General features: G+C 40.9%; 1 protein-coding gene across 5 annotated transcripts in view; it reads left to right on the top strand.

The window, feature by feature from the left end:
• The window catches only part of sh3glb2b (SH3-domain GRB2-like endophilin B2b), a 62785-nt gene that overhangs the window by 13652 nt on the left and 22872 nt on the right, over positions 1-26261 (top strand). For 2 of the 5 annotated variants that reach the window (XM_080303651.1, XM_026174589.2), the window contains 4 exons: positions 4138-4161; positions 4253-4342; positions 5786-5886; positions 12277-12526. In XM_080303651.1, coding sequence (XP_080159777.1) covers positions 4138-4161; positions 4253-4342; positions 5786-5886; positions 12277-12526 — 465 coding nt within the window. Of the gene's footprint in view, positions 1-2166; positions 2230-4137; positions 4162-4252; positions 4343-5785; positions 5887-12276; positions 12527-26261 lie in introns of all 5 variants that reach the window. The other 3 variants (XM_026174592.2, XM_080303650.1, XM_026174594.2) reach the window with 2 other exon arrangements.

Raw genomic sequence — 26261 nt, 5'->3', positions numbered from 1 at the left:
TTTTAAATTATTATTATTATTATTATCATTATTGTTATTAATGATAATGATAATAACAACAATGAAACAAGCCTTGTTCTGATGGAGGTTTCTTCCTATTAAAAGGGAGTTTTTCCTTCCCACTCTCGCCAAAGTGTTGCTCATGGTGGGTGATCTGATTGTTGGGGTTTCTCCGTATTAATGTGTCTTTAATTTACAGTGTAAAGAACGTCAAGGCCGCTGTTATTGTGGTGAAATAAAACGGAAATGAACTATCACTCCCCTGATACTAGTACTGCTACTGTTATTAGTGCTGCTACTGCTTCTGCTACCAGTCTTGCTATCAATATGATTTCAGCTACTGTAAAATAGAATTTCCCAATAATGGGCAGAAATACTATTTATTATTCTTTTTTATTATTATTATTTATGTATTCTTTTTTTTTTTTGCTTGCTTGAGAAAAGGAAACCCAATAAGCTAAAGGTTTTGTGTTTCACTGCTTCAGTTTTTTTTAATGGTTCTCAGATGTATTAAAAAACTGTTCAAATCAAAATGTAGTTTTGCCACAGCTGTATTAGCGAACACTGCAGGCTGCTGCTGTCACTAACAAGTTGCTGCTTAAATGAAAATTAAATAAACAGAAAAGGGGAAAAAAATCTAATTTCATTACCAGGATCTCAGATTTTTAATCTGAGCAGCATTTTTCTGCAAATCGCACTCAAAAAGTTTTTTGTTTTTTTTTTAGACTGAAACGCACACGTGACAGCTTTTTAACCCAGTGAGATCCTGACCTGTTGTTTTTAGAGGACAACACAAGAGTTTATTTCTTTACTTCTGCTGGAACGTTTATAATTTCAAAGAAAGCTCAGGGATGAACAATAGGAAGGTATAAAAATGAAAACACAACACAGCATGTAATCTAAACCTGGCCGTGTCTTCTCAGAAGAAAAGCTGTTTACAGAAGTCTGTGAGCACAGATGAGGAACACAAAGATCTGAAAGTGAGATTTGTTTTATCTCAGCTGAACCCATCAGGGCTCTGGAGTTTACACTTCACTGGCTCCTTTATTTTGTGCTAACACCTAGAAAATAAAAAGTTGTCAGATTGCAGATTTCACAGCATGAGTGATCTTTCAGGGCTGTGTTTTGAATGTTTAGTCAAGCATGTCGTGTTAGCCATGAGATAACCGTGTTTGTGCATGACGTGTTACAGATGACACAAGCATGTTTGAGCATGGTTATTATTGTTTAGTTTTGGCTCTGATGCTTTTTAAATGAGGCCTTGTTGAAGTTTATTGTATGTCCATGTGAAATAAAACAAAAACGGCAGCTTCAGCTCAAACAGAAACACCGCTCAGCAGAACCTGGAAGAAGCATGGACTTTTATTTTGAAAAATCACTGTAATTCATTGGAGTCATAAGTTCTTAATTATTTTTATGATCAAATCACATTCCCTGATAAATACAGTCCTTGGGATCCTTGTCACTTTATATTCAACTATCTTGTATTTGTAACCTGCCTGATTTTTATGGCTTCACTTACGATCGTGGCTCAAGAGTTGGGAGTTCGCCTTGTAATCGGAAGGTTGCCGGTTCGAGCCCCGGCTTGGACAGTCTTGGTTGTTGTGTCCTTGGGCAAGACACTTCACCTGTTGCCTACTGGTGGTGGTCAGAGGGCCCGGTGGCGCCAGTGTCCGGCAGCCTCGCCTCTGTCAGTGCGCCCCAGGGTGGCTGTGGCTACAATGTAGCTTGCCATCACCAGTGGGTGGATGACTGGATATGTAAAGCGCTTTGGGTCCTTAGGGACTAGTGAAGCGCTATACAAATACAGGCCATTTACCATTTATTTTACCATAAAATTAAAATATCCTTAAAGAGCCTCTGTGCAAAGCCTCAGTTCATGCTCAGTCTGAAACAAGCCTTTTTAGCTCCTCCCCCTTTCAGAGGGCTTTCTTCTGATTTAAGCAGAAGTGGTTGGAGCTTCAAATACCTGGTTTAGAGTCGACTGAAACCTGAGGTTATACCTTCATGTTGTTATTTATTGGCCGTGTTTAATATTAGTGCTGGAAATGTATGTGACAGGAAATAATCTGTTATGTTATTTCAGACAGTTACAGTGTTTATGCAGCGTATGATTTTTTATTTATTTTTGATTTTTTGACCCCCTCTGTGGTTTCATTAAACCAGCTGCAGAGCGGCTGGGAGAGCTGGGACGTGGAGCCCGACCCGGTCGTGTCAGAGCAGAGGAAGGTTGGACACGTGGAGAGACTAGAAGTCCCGTGTTTGTTTAGTAGTTTGGGTAGAAAAGACATGTTTTTTAGGGTGTTTCATGGTTATTTCCCCCCCTGTTTAGAATTCAAAGTTGTTTTGTTCCCTCCCTTTGTTATTTTTAGAGCGCACAGAACACAGAGATAAACTAGGCATCGGTTAGGACACTCTCAGAAGATCAGATTTTAGGAAATTCACTGATTACTTTAGCAGATTGAATCAGCAAACTAGACCAAAGAGATGTCACACAGTTTCCACTGGAGACTTTTCTGGTAAATTTGGGAAATAAATTAACTTTATAAAAATCTGTGAAGCTGGAGAAATGCAATAAATTGTATTCTTTGTGTGACACAAGATAGGAAGGACCGTACCTTTTATTCACAAAAAGAGCCTCAAGGTTACCGTTTCATTCATCCCAAATGGACAGGGGAATTTTTTATTTTAATGTTAATAACATTATAACAGACATGCAGTGTTTTAAAAAAAAAAATATCATAGCCTCTTTAAATTTTTCACATTCAGACCAACACGTTGTTCAAAATGTTTTACAAATAAAAATCTGTGTGGCCTGCGTATGTATTCAGGCCCCTGAGGTCGTCTAATAAATAAACAGAGTCCAGAGTATGTCCTTTAATCTCAGTCTAAATACAGAACACGGTTCTGTGACAGCCTCAGAGGAACATTAGAGAACAAACTGCATCGTGAAGACCAAAGAACTCACAATTTTTCACATAAACTAGTATAAACCTGCACACAGGGATACACATCTACATTTAGGATGGTTAAACATGAAGTATCTGTCCATAAAGTCTTTTCAAAGCGAAAGATGCTCCCTCCCTGCTACAATACTGCATGTTTACCACCGGGGGGCGCAGCTCCACACTAGTTCCTCCAGTCTTCAGCATCTGCAGAATGCAGAGTAAAGGTCGTGTGAAGTTCAGCAGCAGCTGCAAGAGGCGCGTCATCGCTGTGTTTACAGTGCATTTGAGGTCATGCTTTCCCTTTACTCAGCATCTCCTGTAACTCAGGTTCACTCAATGAAATGATGCGTTTGAGTCTTAATTATAAACATTAGCACAGTTTATATCGCATGCTGTCGTCATAGCCCGGGTAGAAGGGCATGAATTTGGGATCATTTCACAGGGAGACCAGATCCCAACGAACCAAAAAGTGTTTGTAAAGCAAAGTGTGTAAAGGTCGTTAATGCAGGGTTTGGCATTACTAACACAAACAAAAAACTGCTTTTATTTGATTTAAATGTTTCATTTCTGTAGTGGAATTGTTCAGCAGCGGGGTTTCCCCTGTGATTTCTGCTTTCAATGCAAACAACAAAAAGCAATTTGTTGTTTCTCATTTGGAAGGTGACTCACACGATTTTATCCTTTCCCTTTGTAATCCATCTCACTTCTCCCACAGCACAGGATAACCCCACCCACCAGTCTTATTTACAAACGGAGATTCCTGCCTTGGCATCTTTTTATAGCTCTGTGTGCTGGATGATGAAACTTGAGCATTATTTTCCAACATGGGAACATTTAAAACCTGCAAAAATCCTCAGAGTCCTACTGCGTCTCGCTAAGTAACTGAAATAAATTTTTGTTTTGGTATGTAATGCAATGTAATGCAGGCTCGACCCCAAGTAAAAGATGGGATGTTCTGAGAAGATAGAAGTTAAAGTTAAGTGGGCTAAATAAACTTAATTAAAGTATACTTTTCTTCCATAGTTTGTGCCTAAAAATTGCCAATAAAAATTACTTTAAATCCACCTTAAATCTACCCTGATGGCTGCTTTCCCCCTTCCCTGTGTGAAACTAAAGCCCTAATGTAGATTTAGTTGTGTCTTTGTGTGTGACTTTTTCTTTCTTTCTGTCCTTGCCACACTCGTCTCAGCTGCTCAGTGAGGAAGTGGACAAAGTGAGTACCGTCACCAGCAGGAAGCGCTCTCTAGATTTAAAGCATGACTCGTGTTGTCAGCTTCCTTCCTTCCTCTCATCTTGTTTTCCAGGCAGAACACGAGCTTCGCGTAGCCCAGACGGAGTTCGATCGCCAGGCTGAGGTCACCAGGCTGCTGCTTGAAGGCATCAGCAGCACACATGTGAGTCACCGCAGGCCAGTCACCCCACTGGGCTCCTGTTAAAGGCCTGGCGGTGTAAATCACTTCAATGTTTTTGTCAAAATATTGCAGATGAACACATGGGAACCAAATCATGTTATTCTCACGGTGATCTTAAATTGGTTTTAAATAAGCTTGAAATGAAATGCATGAAGGCAGACAGCTTTTAGGTGCCAGATAAAGCTTTGTTGATGTTTACACATGTTTACACATCAACGAAGCTGGCAGGCTTTAGAAAACTTTTGAACTGTCTGGATTTTTATCCAGTCGATGGTGCTGAGAAACTTTTATGTGAGCCCACCCTTCAGGCGGAGAGGTTTGTGTGGGAGTTTGGGAGCATTTCAGTGGCCTGACGTCATCTTTGTGTCTGTGTGTTTATATTGTAATATATGTGTTTATTTTTAATAAAAGTACACACACACACACACACACACACACACACACACACACACACACACACACACACACACTTGTTTTCATATCTTGGTGTGGACATCTAATTGACATAATGCTTTCTCTAGCCACTTACCCTAACCCTTAGCATAAACCTGATCATAAACTAACTGTAACCCTGAAACTAAAACCACATTTTGAGCCTCAAAAATGCCTTCAAATTCGTGCGGACGGGCATTTTGTCCCCACAAGTATTGTGGCATGCCAATTTTCACAAAGACTTCTAAACCAGTACACACACATACACACCCTCTCACTAACACAAACACACTCACACCTCATTGTTTCCAGACGACCAGCTTGTAGATATGTCTCAGTATTACAGTATGAGTGGAAACATACGAAACACATCGGTGGTAACAATGTTTCAGTATCATCACAGCTTCATCTCTCAGGTGTGCGACACTCATTAAGCATAATTTAAAATGCCGGCTGACTGCTCGATAAGACACTCACTGAAAAAAAAAGCTGTTGCACAGTTAACGTCTACGGGTTCACCGCTGTTTTGCACAGACGACAGGGAAACACAAGCGATATTTTTCCCAGCATGCCCTTCCAACATAACCATTTTCCTTTTGAACCATTACCAGTTTATGCAGTATACATTTTCCTTATAATCAAAAGTTAAAAAAAAAAAAAAGAGCCGTGACTAAAACACACAGGGGGACTCTTTTAATGTGTCTATCCTACTGTAATGCTGTGAATCTAAGCATCCTGTGGAATATTATCAGGCCGCCATGATTAAAGCATTTTTGTGCCTTTAATCATGGCACAAAGCTGGGCAGTAAATGGTGACTGTACAGCTTTGATTCTACTGTTTGACTGTCAGTGGTCATTTCTAGAGCTAAATATTTCAGTCCCATCTTCATCCATGAGTGGGAAAACTGGCTGTAAAAGGTGCATGATGATTTATAAAATCTTTGGTGTCCTTCACCCCTGTTGAGTAAATCATCTCCTTTCTTTTCCCACCAGCTCAACCACCTGCGCTGTTTGCAGGACTTCGCTGAAGCTCAGGCCACATACTACGCTCAGTGTCATCACTACATGCAGGACCTTCAGCGGGAGCTCAACAGGTCGGCATTTATTTGCAGAGACTGCTAGGACTCCCACTGACCGTAATATTTCTTGAATCAGAAACATTTTTACCTTTTCATGAATTGTTTAAGTTATGGGGAAAGATCAGAGTTAGTCACATCATAAAATACTGAAAATGACCACATAGTCTGGGTCTGGTTATGTGCAGCTGGGAGTTGGTGCAGTCTCTCAAGGACCCATGATGGCTTTGTTTCCAATAATTAACTCGGATCCAATGTCTGACTTATCAGTAAGGCCTTCAACTAAGCAATCACAATGATCAATAGTTCATGACTATGATTTTCTCTGTGTTATTGGAGGGTTTTGACCTTACAATATAAATCACCTCTAAAGGGGAGGATATAGTCACAGAGGTTTTCACACCATCTACAAGCAGAAAACAGGTACACAGTCACTCTGCCTTAAACACTGAGATTTCTCCTGGGTACCTGAATAATGTTAGCAATAAAAAAACATCCAGAGAAACATCCAGACTCAAAGAGATACCCAAAACTAGTCCAGTCCTTACTGACCTCAGGGTCATCCAAAATGCTGCTACTTACAGGAACTAAAGATATTAGTAGAAAGGGATGGTCCCCAAACTCTTCCCACAAAGCTGGGAGCATGAACTTCTCCAAGATATCTTGGTGTGCTGAAGCATCATGAATTCCTTTCACTGAAACTAACCAACTCCTGAAAAACAACCCTCCACCATAATCCAACAAACTTTACACTTGGCACAGTAAAGTCAGACAAGTACTGTTCTCCTCTCAAACGCCAAACCCTGACTTGCCCATCGGATTGCCAGATGGAGACGTGTGATTCATCACTCCCAGTGTTGGGAAGGTTACTTTTAAAATGTATTCCATTACAGAATACAGAATACATGCCCCAGAATGTATTCTGTAACGTATTCCGTTACGTTACTCAATGACAGTAACATATTCTGAATACTTTGGATTACTTAATATATTATCATGCTTTTTACAACAACGTGAATGTACTATTGCTGTGTGATTTATTACTGTTACTGAAGGTCCGCGACTCTGAACTGTAGTAAAGGGACCTCTGACTAATACGCCGGGGTCCCTGTCGGCTCGTAGCCGAAAAATAGCTTAACTTTGTTGTGTGGGTCAACTTTTCTTGCGAAAGACAGAGAGAGGCGTTGAAAGACTGCTCCAACGGAACTTATTGTTTTCGGAGGAAAACACGAACACGGTGTACAGTCGAGTCTTAATAGCTTACTTACAGCTGGGCTCGTCAGGCACTCTTCTTGGCTGAAGTGGTTATTATTATATTTACATGCTTCCAGCTCCCATTTTTCCTCGATGACAACTCGTACCTTTCCACTCCCCTTTTTCTCCCTCCTCGCACTCACAGACACATAACGTGTATGGCAGTCCATTCTCCCTGCAACACGGACTACACTGCCCATGATGCTACATTCTTTAGAGCTATGCTTGTAGCGTTCTGCCTGTTAGCTTAGCACAACAACAACAACAACAACGAAAAGGCGCTCTCTCACCCAGGAAACACACAGTCGCAGAGAGAGAGCGTCGCCCTGTAACCATGGCAACCGTAACGCTGCCGCCTGGAACAAAGAGCGTAGCTGTCAAACAAAACCCAAACAGTCCTGACCCGCGACAAAATGAAACAGGAAAGTACCGCAGTGTAATCCATTTATTTCAACAAAGTAACTGTATTCTGAATACCACCTTTTTAAACGGTAACTGTAACGGAATACAGTTACACATATTTTGTATTTTAAATACGTAACGGCGGTACATGTATTACGTTACTCCCCAACACTGATCACTCCAGAGAACACATCTGCACACAGAACAGTGAACACTTTGGTAATGGAAGGGTTGGATACAGCTGGTCACCATGGAAACCAATTCAATAAAGTTCTCTATGCACTGCCCTGGAGCTAATTAGTGATGGGATTTCTAGCTCTTTTTAGAGAACCGTCTGTTTCGGCTCCGAACTGACTCTTCAGGTTGTTTTGTTGCTTTAATTAATTTATTATTAACAATAATATTTAATTATTTACAAAAGGAATTACTAATGTAAAAAAAAGAAGTGGTTTTATTTATATATGTTTATATATAAATATATGCGGTGGCCAATAGCGATTTTCCTTACTGAGGAATTGGCAACACTGGCTCTAAGAGCCATTTCGTTCGCGACCGACACATCACTAGAGCTAATCTGAGGGGCACATGAAGCTTGGACGTGCACTCTATGTGCCTCAGCACCCATTGACCCCACTTTGAGTTTACATGGCCTACCACTTCATGGCAGAGTTGCTGTCATTTCCACTTTGTTATAATACCACTAACAGCTGACTGTGGAATATTTAGTATTCAGGAAATTTCAAAGCTGGACTTGTTGCACTGGTGAGCTCCTATCATAGTACCACGCTGGAATTCACTGAGCTTCTGTGAGCGACCCATTCATTGACAAATGTTTGTAGAAGCAGTCTACATGCCTTGATGCTTGATTCTATACACCTGTGGACATGGAAGTGATTGAAACACCTGAACGCAATCATTTGGATGACTGAGTAAAAACCTTTGGCAATACAGTGTAGCTTAAAGACCTCAAAATAGCTACTATTTAAACTAAGCACTTTACTCTTCACCTACTTGTAGTAACTTGAGCTAACCTGCATCATCCTTTAGTAATGTCACTCTTTGCCTGTTCAGTCTAATGTCAAAAAGAGTCAAAAGTGGTCCAAATTATTTCCACTGCAGTGAAATGACTTTGGCTGATGTCTCGGGTGTTGGAATAAAATCCTGGCATCCATGGCTACGTCCACACGTACACGGGTATTTTTGAAAACGGAGATTTTCCGTTTTCGTTTTAAAAAATAATCCCGTCCACACGTAAAGGCAGAAATGAAGAAAAACGCTGCTATGAACATGCCAAAGCAACAGGTGGCGATATATTCCTAACCTGTAGAAATGTTGACCAATCAGAAGTCTAGAAGCCTTGGTGGGAAAAAGTAAACAAAGCTGGGGCATAGAAGCAGAACAGAGTCGTATGTGTGGAGGGACAGTAACTGTGTGTATATGTAAGCATTTAAACACTGCAGAGAGTAGAATTAACAGTAACAGTATTGTAGAAATTCATTTCACCGAAACAATAACGTGGCGCACAGTGTGACGTCAAAAAAGGCGCACACCTTTGACGCTGCGTTTTCTCCATTTTTCTAGTCCACACATAAATGCAAAAACTGAGTTTTCAAAAATATCCACCCTGGCCGGAGTTTTTAAAAATCTCCGTTTTCAGTGACCAAAAACGCCGTTTACGTGTGGACGAAAGGTGCAAACGCATAGAAAAATCTGCATTTTCAAAAATACCCGGGTACGTGTGGATGTAGCCCATGACAGGGAGGCTGATTTATGAAGCTGGACCCGTCATTGGCCAGAATCTGGAGGCGTTTGTGTCAGTAAAGGTCAGAGGTCACTGAACACTGCTCTCCGTTTGTTCCCACTGATGTGAAAATGTAAATAAAAGAGCCATGCAGTGTTTTGGAAATCATTAAATGCCAGTATCTGATTAAAAATAAGAGATCATCAAATGACATTAAAATGGAGTGTTTACGTTTGTAAAACGTTTTGAAATGTGCCATACTGAGCCAAAAAAACAGAAAGACGTTCCCTCAAGACCAAGTTGGAAAGACTTGATTCATAGTAATCTTGAGATCTGGTTCAAATCTGAAAACTAATACTTGTTGGTTTCAGTATTCAGACAGCATGTGGACTCAATCATATCAGAAACCAGGATGGTGTCAAAACATGTACACGAGGTCCAGACACTGAGCTGCCGTCTTTTTCGTAACCTCCGGTAACATAGTTTAAACTGGAAAAAACTTTTTTTGATGTTGTCTTGTTATGCTTGTTTACATCATCATCAGTGATGCTCGCATTAATGCTGACCCTGGGGTCCGTTCTTCGTACCTCGCTAAGTAGGTTAGCCGGATTAGATTGTTGACGATTTCGCGTGATCCTGGATCAGTCGGTTCCCCGAAGCTCATCCGGGACTTGCTGCCATAGCAACAGAGCCGTAAGCGTAAACCTGCTCGGGAGCAGGTTCACTTTATGTAAACAGGATTAGATCGCGGCCACGCAGGTATGTCCGCTTCATTTATACGAAAGCAACAGCGATATTCCACCACTGTTTCACCATAAATAAATATTATCAATGTAACTAAAGATAATGCAGCACCTGATCCATTTATTGATTTCACACAGATACATACAGGTCATTTCCTAAAAAAGGGAAATGTACTATTAACATTCTATTACATGTATGTGATTATTACAGATGTAATTCATATTTCAGAGTAGTAATTGTAAATTACTTCGTGTAATCAAGATGAGAGACCACGGCTATAAAAGCGAAGGTGGATTTGGGAAGCCTGTCGCAGCCATGTCCTGTCCGTATACGCGAGCAACCCATTGCGGAAGGTGCAAGATTGATAAGGAGAGTCCTCAGAATTCAGCGTATATTGCGGGATAGACAGGATCCTTTAGCTCAGCGCGACAGTGTGCTCATAGAGAGATATCGATTTTCCCGTGAGGGTATTATTTACTTAACCAACTTGTTGACGAGGGGGTGCAGGACCACCACCTGTCTTTTTTTCCTCTGCCCTTTTCTTGGTTGCTGTTATGAACAAACTAACAGAGTATTACAGGCCAGTATTACCTTGCCAAGAGACGCAAAGCAATCTAAGAGATAAATATTACCATTCTGTAGAATACTCCTGTATTCCACTTTTACCTGTTCCCATGTTCTTGTGGGTCCTGTTGTGGCTCTAATGTGAAAGGGGATATAATATAACATATTATAATATAATATAATGCCATATGATATTGGACAATATAGTGTCATATGATAGATCTACCCTACCGCCTACTGGTGTTGGCCAGAGGGGCCGATGGCGCGATATGGCAGCCTGGCTACAACCGTAGCTGCCTCCACCAGTGTGTGAATGTGGGAGTGAATGAATAGTGGTATCGTACAGCGCTTTGGGTGCCTTGGAAAGCGCTATATAAATCCAATCCATTATTATTATTATTATTAAATTACCTACGAGTTTGATTTGTCAGCAACTTTCTGCCAGCCCTCTCTCCTTGCTTTTGCAGCCTTTGCAGTGTTCTCTTGCGTTTTAATTAAACTCTGAAACTCCTGAAATCCCTCACTCAAGAGTTCTTGCTCTGCTGCCGGAAAATACCGAGCACGCCCCTTCGACATTTTCGCCGACCAATCAGCGGGTTGCCGATCAATGTTTCTACTATCGATGCGTAGCCCCTTTTACGACGCCCAGTGATGTCACATTCCTGCGTCCAGCTGTAGTAATCGTCAACAGCAAGTGTGTTCGGGGAACCGGATTAGCGAGCTCACGGTTAGCGCGATGATTTGATCTTGGATGTGTCATTTGATCTTGGATGTAGTAAGCGACGTACGAAGAACGGGCCCCAGGTCTATGAATTTTAGAGCTCATGCCAAACCATGTAAACAAAACTGCTGCTTTCACTGGACCCCACGTTCATTTAAGCCATAGGTGTCAAACTCTGGCCTGCGGGCCATATTTGGCCCGCAGCCTAATTACATTTGGCCATACCAAATTATTATTAGAGCTGGCCTACTGGTATTATACAGATAATATATATATTGTTTAGTATTAAGCTTTGCTTGTTCCATATTCAGTTTTTCAGCAAAACTTGTTTGAGTCCATAAGAAGAGATTCATTCTTAAATCTGGAGGAAGATTTTTTTTTACAATAAATATTGATGTTAGCCCGCGACCTTGTTCCAGTTTTGAATTTTGGCCCACTGTGTATTTGAGTTTGACACCCCTGATTTAAGCCATCGTGGGGAAAGTTGTAACTGTGGGGGGGTTACATCTCTTGGCCGGCTTGGGAACACTTCAGTCTCCTCAGAGGAGCTGGAGGATGGAAGATATGAGGAGATTTTGGGTGAATGGCCATCAGCAAAATGTGGTTTTAACATTTTGTACGTATTTCAGCTGCATGACTCCACATCAGGACAGCCCAGCTTCTAAACAGGCCTGCCAGTAATTCTGAAGCAGTGGATCCTGGGGTCGTGTATGAGGTTATGAAGTGAGAGATGAAAGCTTTTTGCTTATAAAACTGTTGCTAAAAGTCCAACTGCCCCCCCCCCCCCCCCGAAATAATTGCATACACTAGAAGAAAAAAAGAAACACCAATAAAGCCTTAAAGTTTTTGAGATTCTTTCAATAAAAATAGGCTTTAAATTATTTTTTGTAAATAATAATTTTTATTTCTTCCTTTTTGGAAGGCATAAAATGTTTGTTTACAGTAAGTAAACCATACCTACCATGTATGTGTCTTCACACAGATGTGCTAATGCTGTCAGTGCACCCCACTCCTCTGCCTCCGTCTGCCCCAACCCTGTGTCCCCCGCCTTTCTGTCTGGACCGGCATCCTCCGGAGCCGCTGTCCCTGCCGCCTCCTCCTCATCCAGCCAGAAGCCGGTCACGCTCGCCATGGAGCAGTCACAGCTGCCCGTCACGGGTGCCAGGAAGGCCAGGGTCCTGTATGATTATGATGCCCACGACACCAGTGAGCTGTCATTGTTGGCTGATGAGGTACAGCAGAGTCAAGCTGAGTCACCACATACACACACTTCACTTCACTTCACTTCACTTGTAAGTGAAGTGTGGCTCTTCAAATGCCTTATTGCTATAGGTCGCCTTTTTTTGGAATCTTTTTGCAGCTTTCAATGTTTCCACACAAAATACAGATATAAGCTGTCCAAAACAATGCAAACTGTTAGTGTTTGTTTCAATGGCATGTGAGACAAACCAGCACCTGCCTTCGTCTCAGACACTCCTGAGCCTAAGGCTACGAGTATGAATAGAAAGAGCGCATGGGCATGTGTAGCATTTTTTTGTGATCCCTTTGAAAACTCATTGGCCTAAAATCCCGACGTCAGGTCGAGACATGATTCTCAACTTTTAAAAAGATATCTATTGACAGGCTGTGAATCCCCCGATTGCAATAGTGCAGTCATTATTATCACGCAGGGTTTGCACTAAAGAGACGGAACTTGAAAGAGTGTCTAATGTCAGATCAGACATTTGTAGTTTAACTTCTAAAGTTCAGGCCACACAAACCACAACCCTATATTTCTGAAAAAGTCCTAAAGAAAAAATGTTGATGTTTCAAAGATTTGAGAGAACAACTTTCCAAAACCTAAAAACCCCTTGGACACGCCGTGACCTTGAACATATTTTTGGTTATTTTTCCAGCAGATGTCGTGGACTGAGCCATGTAGCACCATTTCTGTCTGTCTTTTCTGATTTGGGGTTGAGCATTTTTTTTTTTCTCAAATCTCTTTATTTGGTTTTCCAGTGTTCTTTATCATAAAAGGCAACTAAGATTCAAATATAAATGATTACATATATACAATAGAAATTAAACACAGTAAAAAAAAAAGAAAAAAGGCAACAACAAACAACGTTGGACAGAGGATGCTATTTATCGAACTAACAATGAGGCTCAGTGACCATTTATATCTGTACAGTATTGAAGAAATCTATAAAAGATTGCCAGGGTGAATGGAATTCCTCCAACCTCCCCTTTAGTAGGAGTTTAATTCTTTCCAGCTGCAAGTGTCTCAATACATCTTGTATTAACGCTGATGTGGTAGGAGGCACCTTTTGTTTCCAATTTAGTAGAATCAAACGGCGTGCCAGCAGCGTCACAAAACGTATCACATTATTTTGGGTGGCTGATAGGTCTACAACAACCGGCTTCACTCCAAATAAAGCACAGATTGGGTCTGGCTTAAGTGGTTTTTTTAGAATTTTAGACAAGATATGAAAGACATTATTCCAATATGTTGTTATACAGGGACAATTCCAAAACATATGCGCCAGTGAAGCAGGTTGCTGTTTACATCTTTCGCAGGACGAGTTTACATTGGGGAACATTTTTGACAGTTTCAACTTTGATAAATGGAGTCTATGTAGCACTTTAAACTGTAAGACTCCATGACGAATGCAAACAGAGGAAGAGTGTACATTTTCCTGGGCTTTTGTCCATTGATTATCTGTAATTCTCGTACCAAGGTCACACTGCCAGGCCTCTCTCAGATAGTCAAGTGTGACAGTTCCATCCAGTTGTGAGTGCGTTGTGAATTTTTGTTATTAGTCCTTTCTTGAGTGGATCAAACTGAAATAAGTTATCTAAGGCAGAGTCTGGGGGCCGACCTGGAAAAGATGGAAAAAGCCTCCTTACAAAGCTTCTGCTCTGTAAGTATTTGAAAAAGTCATTACTATGCAAGTCAAATTTTTCTTGCAGTTGCCGGAATGTGGGAAAAACCTTGTTGATGAATAAATCCTTTATTGAGTGCAGCCCATTGTGGTTCCATTGGAGAAATGAAATGTTTGAAAGTGATGGTGTGAATGTTGCGTTATTCATGAGTGGAGTTAGTATGGAAGCTTCCCTCCACCCGAAATGTTTCCTTATCTGTGTCCAGATTTTAATTGTATGAGAGACTACAGGATTTTTAAAGTCATGTTTAGGGATAGGGAGAGCTGAATAGATCATAGCTTCTAATGAGGAGAAGCTTTCATTCTCCATCGTTGTCCAGTCGGCCCCCTTAGTCTGCAACCAAAACGACATGGAACGAACATTACATGACCAATAATATAGACGGAAGCATGGTAACCCCATCCCCCCCTGACATGTCGGTCTCTGTAGGTAGCTTTTCTTGATTCTTGGATTCTTTCTGTTCCATATGAAATAGGATATTAAGGAGTCTAATTTATTAAAACAGGCTTTATTAATCACAATAGGGATACACTGAAATAAAAATAAGAATTTGGGAAGAATATTCATTCTAACAATGTTTATCCTCCCTGCTAGTGAAATTGGTAGATTAATCCATTTGTCTATGTTATTTTTGGTTTCATCATATAGTTTAGAGAGATTGTGTTTAAATAAACCATAATAATCCTGAGTGATATTTATTCCAAGATATTGGAACTGATTAGAAACCCGAAATGGCAAGGTATTGAAACAACTTGGGTTACCTATTGCTTTAGAGTTGACTGGGAATAGCACACTTTTAGATAAATTCAATTTGTATCCTGACACTTCTCCAAAATTCTGCAAAATTTCCATGATGACTGGGACTGATTTTGCAGGGTTAGAAATATACAGTAGTAAATCATCTGCATAAAGCGAGACTTTATGTTCTGCTTTTCCCCTTCTGATCCCTGTATATTCGTCTGTTGAGCGCAGTAGAAGAGCTAAAGGTTCAATAGCCAACGCAAAAAGCAGAGGTGAAAGAGGACAGCCTTGTCTTGTTGAACGATTCAGATCGAAATAGTCGGAGTGGACATTGTTTGTTTGTACCGACACTTTTGGTTGGATGTATAGTAGTTTAACCAGAGAAATAAATTTAGGGCCAAATCCGAACCTCGACAGGGTCGAGAAGAGATAATCCCACTCGACCCTGTCGAAGGCCTTCTCCGTGTCCAAAGAAAGCAAAATTTCAGGACTAGGATTGTGCTTGTCTTGCGTATAGATAATGTTTAAAAGTCTTCTAATATTAAAAAACAGCTGCCTGTCTTTAATGAATCCTGTTTGGTCCTGAGATATAATTGTTGGCAGAACAGTTTCCAGGCGTGTTGCCAAAATCTTTGCAAGTATCTTATTATCTACATTAATTAAGCTGATCGGTCTATATGAAGCCGGGTCTAAAGGATCTTTTTCTTTTTTATAGATCAAAGAGATGCTTGCCTGATATAAAGTCGGCGGTAGGGCTTTTTTGTCCAGCGCCTCATTATATACTTCTAGTAACAGGGGTGAGATATGGTCTTTAAAGGCCTTGTAAAATTCCGAAGTATAACTGTCTGGACCTGGAGCTTTGGAGTTCTGTAAATTATCTATTGCTTGCTGTAGCTCTTGTATAGTTATGGATTTTTCGAGTTGTTCTACTTTGTCTGGGTTGATCACAGGTACACTAAACTTGTTAAAGAACATCTCAAATAGTGCGGGGTTCTTTTTTGATTCTGAGGCGTATAAGTCTACATAGAAACTTCTGAATATACTATTTATCTCCTTTGGGTCCCTCGTTATTTGTCCCGTATTGGTGCGAATTTCTGTGATCAATCTTGTTGCTGCTTGTCTCTTGATTTGTTGTGCTAGAACTTTACCCATCCTTTCCCCCTGTTCATAATATTTATATTTTGCCCTGGTTAGAAGCTTGACTGTTCTTGCGGTATACATCAATTCTAAATCAGCTTGCAGGGACAGTTTCTTCTTGTGCAAGACTGTTGAGGGCCGCGCTGTGTGTTGTCTATCTACTTCCTGTATCTTGTCTTTTATACGTCTCTCTTCTTCTCTTTGTTGTTTATTCATTAGACTCTTCCGCGAAATTAACTGCCCCCGAATGTACGCTTTTAGTGCTTCCCACAAGGTAGACTTGGTAATATCCGGAGTGTTGTTAATTGACAGGTAGAAATCAATTTGGTTCTTAATGTCTTCTATCCCCTGTTTATTTGATAATAAACTATTATCAAATCTCCATATCTTTGTTGTGTGATTGAACCCGAGGGCTAGTTGCAAAAGGAGGGGGCTGTGATCCGACAACATTATTGTGCCATATTCACAGCGCTTTACTGATGGCAGAAATTTAGAATCGATTAAAAAAAAGTCCTGGTATATGTCTGGTGGACCGGAGAATAGAATGAATATTGTCGCACATTAGGATTCTGAACTCTCCACGGATCAATTATTCCATAATTTCCCATAAATTCCTGGATGGCCTTTGCCGATTTAGATATTTTGGCAGGTTTACTCGATGATCTATCAAGGTTAGTATTTAACACCAAGTTAAAATCACCTCCTATGATTAATTGATGAGTATCGATATCCGGAAGCTTTGATATTATCGACCGTATAAATTGCTCATCGTCCACATTCGGAGCGTAAATATTTACTAACATAACTAAATGACCATAAAGTTTGCCAGTTACAATAACATACCTACCCTGAGTGTCTGGTAGTATTTTTGCTGCTGTAAATGGTACCGATTTTTTGATCAGTATGGCTGTGCCTCTGCTTCCAGCTTTAAACGTAGAGTGAAATATTTGTTCTATCCATTTGCATCGTAATCTGTTGTGGTCTTGTACTTATAGATGCGTTTCTTGCAAAAAGATTATATCCGCGTTTACTTTTTTTAAGTGAGCTAAAATGTTTCCTCGTTTCACTGGTCCCCTGAGTCCCCTACAGTTCCATGTTACAAAGTTGACAAGATTTTGTGGTGCTCTCTCAGTAGAGGTACCAATAGTTATTAACTGTTACTGAGTGGTTGATGGATCTTACTCTGAGCTTTCTAAAAGCTCAGATCCTCTGAAATTCACAACTTTCTTGAACCAAACTAAAGAACAACCTCATGAACTCAAACCGGAACCCTTTCTTCATTTGCAAAGAAAAGAAAAACAATTTTTGTCCAGCTTTTTACAGGCTGTAGACATCAGACTCACCACTAAACTCCTTAAGATTGTCTATTATTATATGCTATTCCCTCCTGGGTCATGTTTGTAAAGATGTGGCTAAGCGGTAGATGTGGCTGGGTTCTGGACGTGGGTACTGACGAACTTCTCTGCTTCGCGCGGATCTGTGAATGAGTGCTTAGCGTTGTTCACCGTTATAGTCAGCTTCGCGGGGTAGTACAGACTGTACGGGACGCCAGCATTCCGCAGTTTCCCTTTCACGGGGTTGAATGACGCTCGAAGTTTGCTGACCTCAGGATTCATGTCCGGGAAGATGTGTACAGGTGATCCTTTGTAGAAGAGGCGACCTTTTTCCCTGGACAATCGTAAAATCTTCTCTCTGTCGGTGTAGTAGTGCAGGCGGACTATCATGGCTCTTGGGCGCTCCCCTGTCCGTGGTTTCGGGGCGAGGGTTCTGTGGGCTCGGTCTATCATGATAAGCGAATCATCATTTTCTTTCCCGAGCACTTCTGAGAAAAATTCTGCCATGAAACGGCTGGGGTTTCCCCCCTCTGCGTCCTCATTAATGCCCACCACACGCAGATTGTTTCTGCGGCTTCTATTTTCTAAATCCAGGCATTTGTCGTGTAGCTTGTTGTAATCTTTCTTTAGGGTTTCGTGATCTTTCTCCAAGGCTGTTAACCTGTCTGTAGTGTCGCAGAGGGCCCGCTCCATGTCCTTCTGTATACTTGTTGTTTCTGCATGAGTTTCGTGCAGTGCCTCTATTTTCTGTGATAGCTCATGTCGAAGCTTATTGGTGTCTGCTTTAGCTTCTTCTCTTAGCGAGGAAATGTCCTCACGTAAGTTTTCATGCATGTTATCTATCTGCATCTTAATATCGTTCATCATACCGTCTCGGTAGGCTTGCAATTCGCTCCGAAGGATCCTCACGGAGATTGGCGAGTTCTCGTCCGCCATATCGTGTTGTGGCTCTTCGCCGCCAGATGTAGCAGAAGCTGACGACAAAGTTTTTTGCGTGTATTTCCGACTACTCTTCATGACTCGCTTTGGTCAGGAGGAGTTTGTACAGTTGAATCTTGGTCCAAATCAAAGTCAATATGTGTCCCAGGAGGTTTGGATAATCAAAAATCTTAGCGGAGCTGCCTTTCGCTGCTACTTACTCCATCGGCCGGAAGCAGAAGCCCGGGGTTGAGCATTTTTGATGTTCTGTTCTGGTCTAGGAAGAAAAATCTTTAATGTTTTGGGTGTGAGGAAATAATGGCCTGTCTTGATATGGGTAGCTGGCTTTAGAAGAACAAAGCTTTCACGGCTGAGAGCGCGGTAAGGGAGGACTCTAAGGCTACGTCCACACTAATGTGTTTTCGTTTGAAAACGCATCGTTTTCTCTCCGTTTTGGCCTCCCGTCCACACTGAGACTACGTTTTTGCTCAAGGAAAACGCCGCGTTTTGAAAATGCTCTCGAAAAAGAATACATTTGAAGACGGTGCGTTTGCATCGCAGTGTGGACAGTGAAAACGCAGATTTTGTAAAACGGTGACGCATTTTAGTCATGTGATGCTTGTATTGTTATAAAGGGCATTATACAGCAGTTGTTTTGTTTGCTCTCAACTTGGACAGCCCTATTAAAGATTAATATCAGTCTGTACATGCTCCAGAGAGCTTTTCTTCAAATTCTTTAATTCTCACTTGCTTTTGCAACTTTGTACTTTTGTGTTACTCGCAGCAACAACTCCACCTCATTGTTAGTCTATTTAAAAAAACTTGGTGCTTTTCCTCAACCTTTTGCTGCGACGTTTCAAAGAGCCAGAAAGTAAATAAACGTCAGACAGAAATGAGGCAGGCCGAATCTTCTTGCGCTTCACGCATGCACAGTACTGGAACATAAGCGTTTTCGGCCGTTTCAGTGTGGACGCATAACTTTGTGAAAACGACTGAAAACACTAGTGTGGAAGCAGAGCGTTTTCAGATGAAAACGGCGTTTTCAAATCTATCTGGGTTAGTGTGGACATAGTCTAATGCAGACAGCACGCGGAGAAGCACGTGTGAAGTGAAAGGGACTTTATTTACACAAGATGAAAAAATAACACAATGAATAAACGAGAACTTAAAGTGAGCACGCTAAACAACTGTCTCAGTTTCTAGCTCTTCTGAGGAAATTACGAAACCAAAGATTCACTCAGAAACTTAAATGAAAGCACATGGACCCTCGACTCAAAATACAGAATTTCCTAAGCACAATAAACACTAACGTCTCTCACTATGGTTAACGTATGAACAGAAATAGTGTGAGCAACACTAAGAGAACGTCACATTTACTGTTTTTCACCATCTTTTGTTTTGAACTGGAAACACTGCTTACAGTAAAGAGTTTTTAGTAGCCCTAAACCACTCCATCTATATCATCCCATTTCCATTAATTATAACCGTCATTTACAGAATTAACTATTTTTTTAATATTAAAGAAGTATTTGCACAGTGTTTACTGTGACCAACTGGTTATTGTATGAGCGTCAAAAAGTCTGCAAACTATCATGACTCAGACCGACCGCAGTCACTAATTTATAAACACAGATTGCCAAATGTTACAGTCAGTCTGAGTCAGTCTAAACCGATGAGCTCAACTCGTCTTCTCTTTCTGCAGTACAGGACTCGACTCAGTTAGCAACCTGTGTTTTGGTTACATTGCTATATCAAACCAAAGTTACTGAGCACTCATGTTTGCACTTAAATTGCTGTCCTGCAGCAGCTAAGTCACTGTTTAAATTTCTGTTTCATATCTGAGGTTCTTGCTTGAAGTATGTATGTTTTCTTTTGTAGACAGATTTGGGATTTTCACTGATTTATCGCTGATGGATTGCAAACATGGCTCCATTCAGTCCAAACTAATCGCAGACTGAGTTCTTCTTATTCCTGTGTTACGATGAGGTCATTTTGAAGATGGTAACTAGCTATGAGTGGTCAAAGGTCTGCAATGGCGTGTCCAGCGGGGTGGCCTGGGGGGGGGGGGGGGCACAGGCCACCCCCCAAACCAGACTGGCCACCCCAGGTGCCACCCCAAAGGCAAAACAATAAAATTCAATCAAATATCAAATGTCCGATTATGTTTTCACGGTGACGCTCAGATATCCGAGTGTAAGTGAATGCAGCATCGCTTCTGCGCTATGTGCATCATGTTAGCAAAGGTAGGAGAGCCAAGCACGAAAGACGGCACTGCAGGAAACAATTTTTCGGTGAAAGAAAATGAGGACAGAATAAATGTCCCGGTAAGTAATATCAAGTTTGTTGAGTTTAGTAAACTTCGGTGAAATTAGAATACCAAGGAAAAATAACACTTAAAGAATTATTGCAGCTGTGGAATATTTCAGACAGTATGCTACTGAGGGCAGCTAACATAAGAGTTATGAGTTATAAGATGTAATCTAAGTCGTAACATTGCTGTATGGAGCTGCAGATTTGGTTGCAGGTTAACATAGCTGGACTGGCCATCGGGCTTATTTGACTTATTTTTTATTTTTTTTGTAACGGCATGAACAATGAGAGGTGGTGGATTGGCCAGATGCAGGTCGATGTGTAGCAATAACTCCGTTGTTTGGTGGTGGCTATGACGGGGCTTCCACAGAGGCAACAGGTGGATGAGGGAAGGGGAGGCAGGAGGAGAGACCCGAAGCAGCCGCCAGTCCGAGTGTCAGGTGAACTGAACTTCAGGTAAGAAGTTATGACCTGCAGTCTATCTGGGTCAGATATAAACCAAGTTTAGGTGGAGTTTATTTTCATGTTGCTGACTTTTTACTGTCAGTTGCAATAACTCATACTGCGTTCTAGCCAGCTTGACGGAGTTTTTATACAGCTGGGTGGGTGCTATGATGTTACTGATAGTGAACTTTATTTTATTCATAAGGTTAGTAGAGTTGCCAACGGCTCCTTAAAAAAATGGAATGGTCCCTCATTCAGAGAAAATATTACGCGTTTCGTATTGAGCTGAGAAGAGACGCAGTTTGTCCCGAACTTCAGCTAGAATGGAAAAAGACACAAAGCTGGATTTATTCTGTCTTTATGCTGCACAGCTGCCTCTTCTCTCATTCTCTCCCCCTCCTTCTCCTGTTGCTACTTCAATCATGAAACTGATCAATGATCAGCTGATCGGCTTTTCTCTCTTGTTTGTTTATCGCCCACTTTGCGCCAGAAAGAGGAAACCAGCAGATATTGCGCTAAACAACAGCAGCACGTTTAAGCTTGATCGGCTGTTGTTAGAATGTATTTAATATTAATTTCTAGTATCAGCTGATGTTTGCTGGAGCCACAGCTGTAAAGCTGCTGGTCATGATGTCTGTTTAGATATGTGGTGAGAGGGAAACATGAAGATGAAACCAGGAGATGTCCTTACTGAATCATCAGAGCTGAACAGGTGATGGAGAAACAGGTTTACCTTTTAGGTGACATGAATGAGTTGAAGTTATCAACTGTTTCTGAGAGATAAATAACACCAGGATCCTTTTTTATGTAGCTGACAGCTGGTAACTGTGCAGGGGCGGGTCTAGCAAAGTTTTGCCAGGGGGCCAGGTAGGGCATTAACAGGGAAAGGTGGGCACAAAGAAATACTTTTCTTTCTTATTCTCATTTAAAATACCTAGTTTTTATTAAATAATTATCTAAATCTTACAACCAAAGTTTTTATCTGATGTAAAATGTATAGAAATCATACATATACCAACAAGACTGTACATCACTGTCACAACAGCATTTGTTTTCATTCAAAGTCTTTATGGCTTTACTACCTGGTGGGCCGGTCTGTAGTAAAAATGCCCAATTTTTTTGTCCCAGTCCAGCCCTGCAGGTTAATACTGGCAGTGTCACCATGCCAGCTGACTGTATTTTATCATCAGCCAGTGTTGTTCTTTATCAATATTACCAAAGTTTACCATAAGGCAGCATAGAAAGTATTTACTTGCTTTCAGGTTTTATTCAAATATTAGTCTTTTCATTTGTTTCCCCACTTTTTTCCTGTTTCAAAATCAAACACCAGTTTGTGAGAAGATTATCTTCTTTTTTTAACAGGCAGATAAAGTTTTGCATTGGCATTGGCTAATTTGTCAATTGTTTGTTACAAATGTTCGTATTTTAATTTTCAAAAATGTTTTTGCCCAAAACATATGTGCACTATATGTCAGTAAAAATACTATGCAAATATTGATGTCCTTGAATGCTGAGTAAACACTGACAAAGCACTGATTGTATCTCTTGTACTTTATCAACGCAGTATCTAAAAACTTTGCACCGTAGTGGTTAAAATCTCATTCTAATAAGAGTTAAAAGTGCATTTGGTTATTAGGTTTATAGGATTATTGAATTATGGTTAAGGGTTGGTAGAATTTTTTTTTTAAACATTATCTGCCAATTAAATCTGCCACCCTTCTCCAAATCTGTGCCCCTACCTGGCCCCCCCAACAAAAATTTTCTAGACACGCCACTGAAGGTCTGGTTCCCATCCCCATTTCAGCTTTCAACAAGGAGAGCTCAGTGCACACACAATCACTTTTGCTATCATTTTGATTGTTCTGCAGTGAAGTCACTGTTTTCCTTATTGTGACTGTAGCATTAGACCAATATTGTTATTTTCTCATAAACTTTTATACAGTCTGACTTCTTCTTGTACCCAGGGGAGTCACCCCCTGGGTACAAGTCAACCGTACAGCATGACATTGGTTATGGCGTCCACCTGAACGGTAGTGAGACTTCGAGCTCTGACCTCAACGTCCTTTAAGTACGCCTAAACAGCGGTTAAAAGCCAACCTTTTAGCGGCTGTCTCTCCGACCTAAGCTTCTGCTTTGATCTAAACAGCCAGAATGCCGACTAAATATAGGTCCAAGCCTAAAACAGCCGGAAAGGATGGATCAGACGACAATCCTAGCAACGAACCTGAAACCGAGAAGATGGAAGGAGCTAGTGCTAGCGCCCAACAGACCGAGGCGAGTGTTTTGGCCGCAATTCAGTCGCTGAAAATACACTTCACTGCCCAACTGCAAGAAGTTATAACATCAAACCAAGAAATAAAAGACGCAATTGGAGTGTTTTCGGAGAGGCTCACCTCAGCAGAAACTCGCATCAGTAAAGTTGAAGACGACATCTCTTCTCTCACAAGTAAAGAGGCTTCCCTTCATAAGAAACTTCAGGATCTCCAGCTAAAGGTGGACGACCTCGAAAATAGAAGCCGGAGACCCAATCTGAGACTCGTCGGATTACCCGAGAACACTGAACAAGGAGAAATTATAATATTCTTGCAAACATGGTTAATTGATGTTTTGGGACGGGACGCGCTCCCATCCCCACCTATCATTGAACACACAGGCTACAGGGCCGAAACACTCCAAATGGCCCACCCCGTGTGATCATCATGAAATTCTTGAATTATCAAGACAAGGGTGATTAGAGCGGCACGTCTGACAACGGACATCACGTTATGTTTTTCCCTGATCTGTCAACGGAGGTCCAGAAACAGCAGAAACAATACAACCAGGTAAAACAACAACTCCGTGAAATGCACATAAACTTCGGACTGATCTTTCCAGCAAAAATGAGGATTCTCCACCATGACAACAGGCTCCTCTTCCACACACCAGCGGAGGTGGAAGATTTCATACGAAAAGTCCGGCAACAAAACGAGGGATAAACTTCACGCCCACTCAGAAACGCTACCATATCAAACACGTGTAACTCTGATGAACAATTCCAAATCGGACATACAATGGCTGCTGGTGTACAGGTATGATATAGATGGCCTTAGATATGTTATGTTTAAATCTTTTCATTCATTTACATTGTGTGGCCACTTCTTTAGTTAATACGGTCGGACCTAAGTTTAAAGCTTCAATCTTGAGGACGCTTTATCAGCTCCTTTACATGGATCTGATGCATAACCAAGCTGCAATGACTTTGGGGGGGAAGGTTTTGAGATCTACACCGACGGGAGGTCTCTGGGTTGTTTTGTTTTTTTTTTCTGTTTTTTTTGTTTATAAGAGATTGTTTTTAAAGTGTAGTGCTCTTGAAATAATAATTTGTGAGTTCCGACAGGAGAGACGAGATGTAGTCAAACCCAGGTTACTAAGGGCACAAACTGTATGAGTAGTTATTCAAATATTGAACTAATTTCCTGGAATGTAAGAGGCCTTAGGAAATATATTAAACTGAAAAGAGTAATGGATAGAATAAAACAATATCACCCAAAGATAGTCTTTATTCAAGAAACACACTTACTCGCGAGTGAAACTGACTGGATAAGGAGGAGATGGCCAGGTCAGGTTTTCTTTAGCCACTTCTCAACACATGCTAGAGGAGTGGCAACACTCATTCATAAATCAGTGCCCATGTGTATTAAAAAAACCATCTTGGACCCTGCAGGGAGATTCATTATTCTACAATGCTCCGTGCTGAACCAAGATTTAATATTAGTTAATGTATATGGCCCCAATATTGACGACCCCAGCTTTTATAATAATCTATTCCTCTCTATTGCAGCCCTCCACGGTGAGATAATTGTTGGGGGGGACTTTAATTGTACCCTAGAGCCTAGGCTTGATAGATCATCAGGTTTAGACTCTTCCCACCCAAAATCTAGACAAGCCATACAACACTTTATGTCTGAATTGATTCTTAAAGATATATGGAGATTAAAAAATCCAACAGGGAGAGAATACTCTTGCTACTCAGCCAGACATAATAGCCGCAGTCGCATAGACTATTTTCTTATTTCAAACTTTCTTATCTCCAGAATTAACAGCTGTTCATATAAAAGTGTGCTTATATCTGACCACTCATTAACCACGATTAACTTCTCAGTTACAACAGCTTTTAGACGTAACCCTATTTGGCGTTTAAAACCACACTGCACAATCAAAAATTTTTGGAATATGTAGGCAAAAATATTGATGACTATTTTTACTTTAATAAATCCGAAGCCACAGCCTCAGTAAGATGGGAAGCCTTTAAGGTTTTGGGATGAGCTCAATTCCCCAGCTACTTAAAACAATTAACTTCTTTGGCAATATCTCCGGTTATAAAATTAATGAATCCAAATCGGCCATCCTCTTCTTTAATCATTCTGAAAGAACTAAACCACCTATTCAAACAACGTTTCAAATTGCCAGAGACAGTCTTACCTATCTAGGTATAAAAATCACTCCAAAAATTAACGATTTGGTACATGCAAATTACTCTCCTACTATCAATTCTGTTGTTGACTTAATCAATAGATGGTCTATGCTGCCAATCTCGTTGATTGGACGTGTAAATATTCTCAAAATGAACGTCCTTCCAAAATTTCTATATTTCTTCCAAGTCATTCCTCTCAGCCCTCCAGATGACTTCTTCACAAAGGCAAAAACAATATTCATTAAATTCATTTGGAATAACAGACGAGCCAGACTGCGTCTTTCGCTACTATATCTTCCGTATGACAGGGGAGGTCTTTGTGTTCCAAACCTCAAATGGTACTACTGGGCTGCCCAGCTCTCTGCGGCCTCATGCTGGTTTTCAACAACAACCTTACCCTGGGTAAATTTAGAAAGGACAAGTACTACCCCCTTACCACTCAACACTTACCTGTACTCTGCAAAGTATAAAGATCTGATGAAAGATACATCAAACCTCTTTGTTAAAAATACCATTCGTGTGTGGTTCGACGCACTCAATTTTAAAAATGAAACGCCAGCACTATCCCAATTCTCACCTATCTGGGGCAATAGGGCCTTTAAACCCGGTTGGAAAGATTTGAGCTTTAAAATGTGGGCCGACAGAGGCCTGTGCAAAGTTGCAGACCTATTTGACAAGGACACCTTACTATGTTTCAATGGCTTGACA

This window comes from Astatotilapia calliptera, chromosome 7 (assembly GCF_964374335.1).
Source record: "Astatotilapia calliptera chromosome 7, fAstCal68.1, whole genome shotgun sequence".
NCBI classification, from domain to species: Eukaryota; Metazoa; Chordata; class Actinopteri; order Cichliformes; family Cichlidae; genus Astatotilapia; species Astatotilapia calliptera.
The sequence above is the reverse complement of the archived record's forward strand: the minus strand, read 5'-3'. Positions and strand labels throughout refer to the sequence as shown.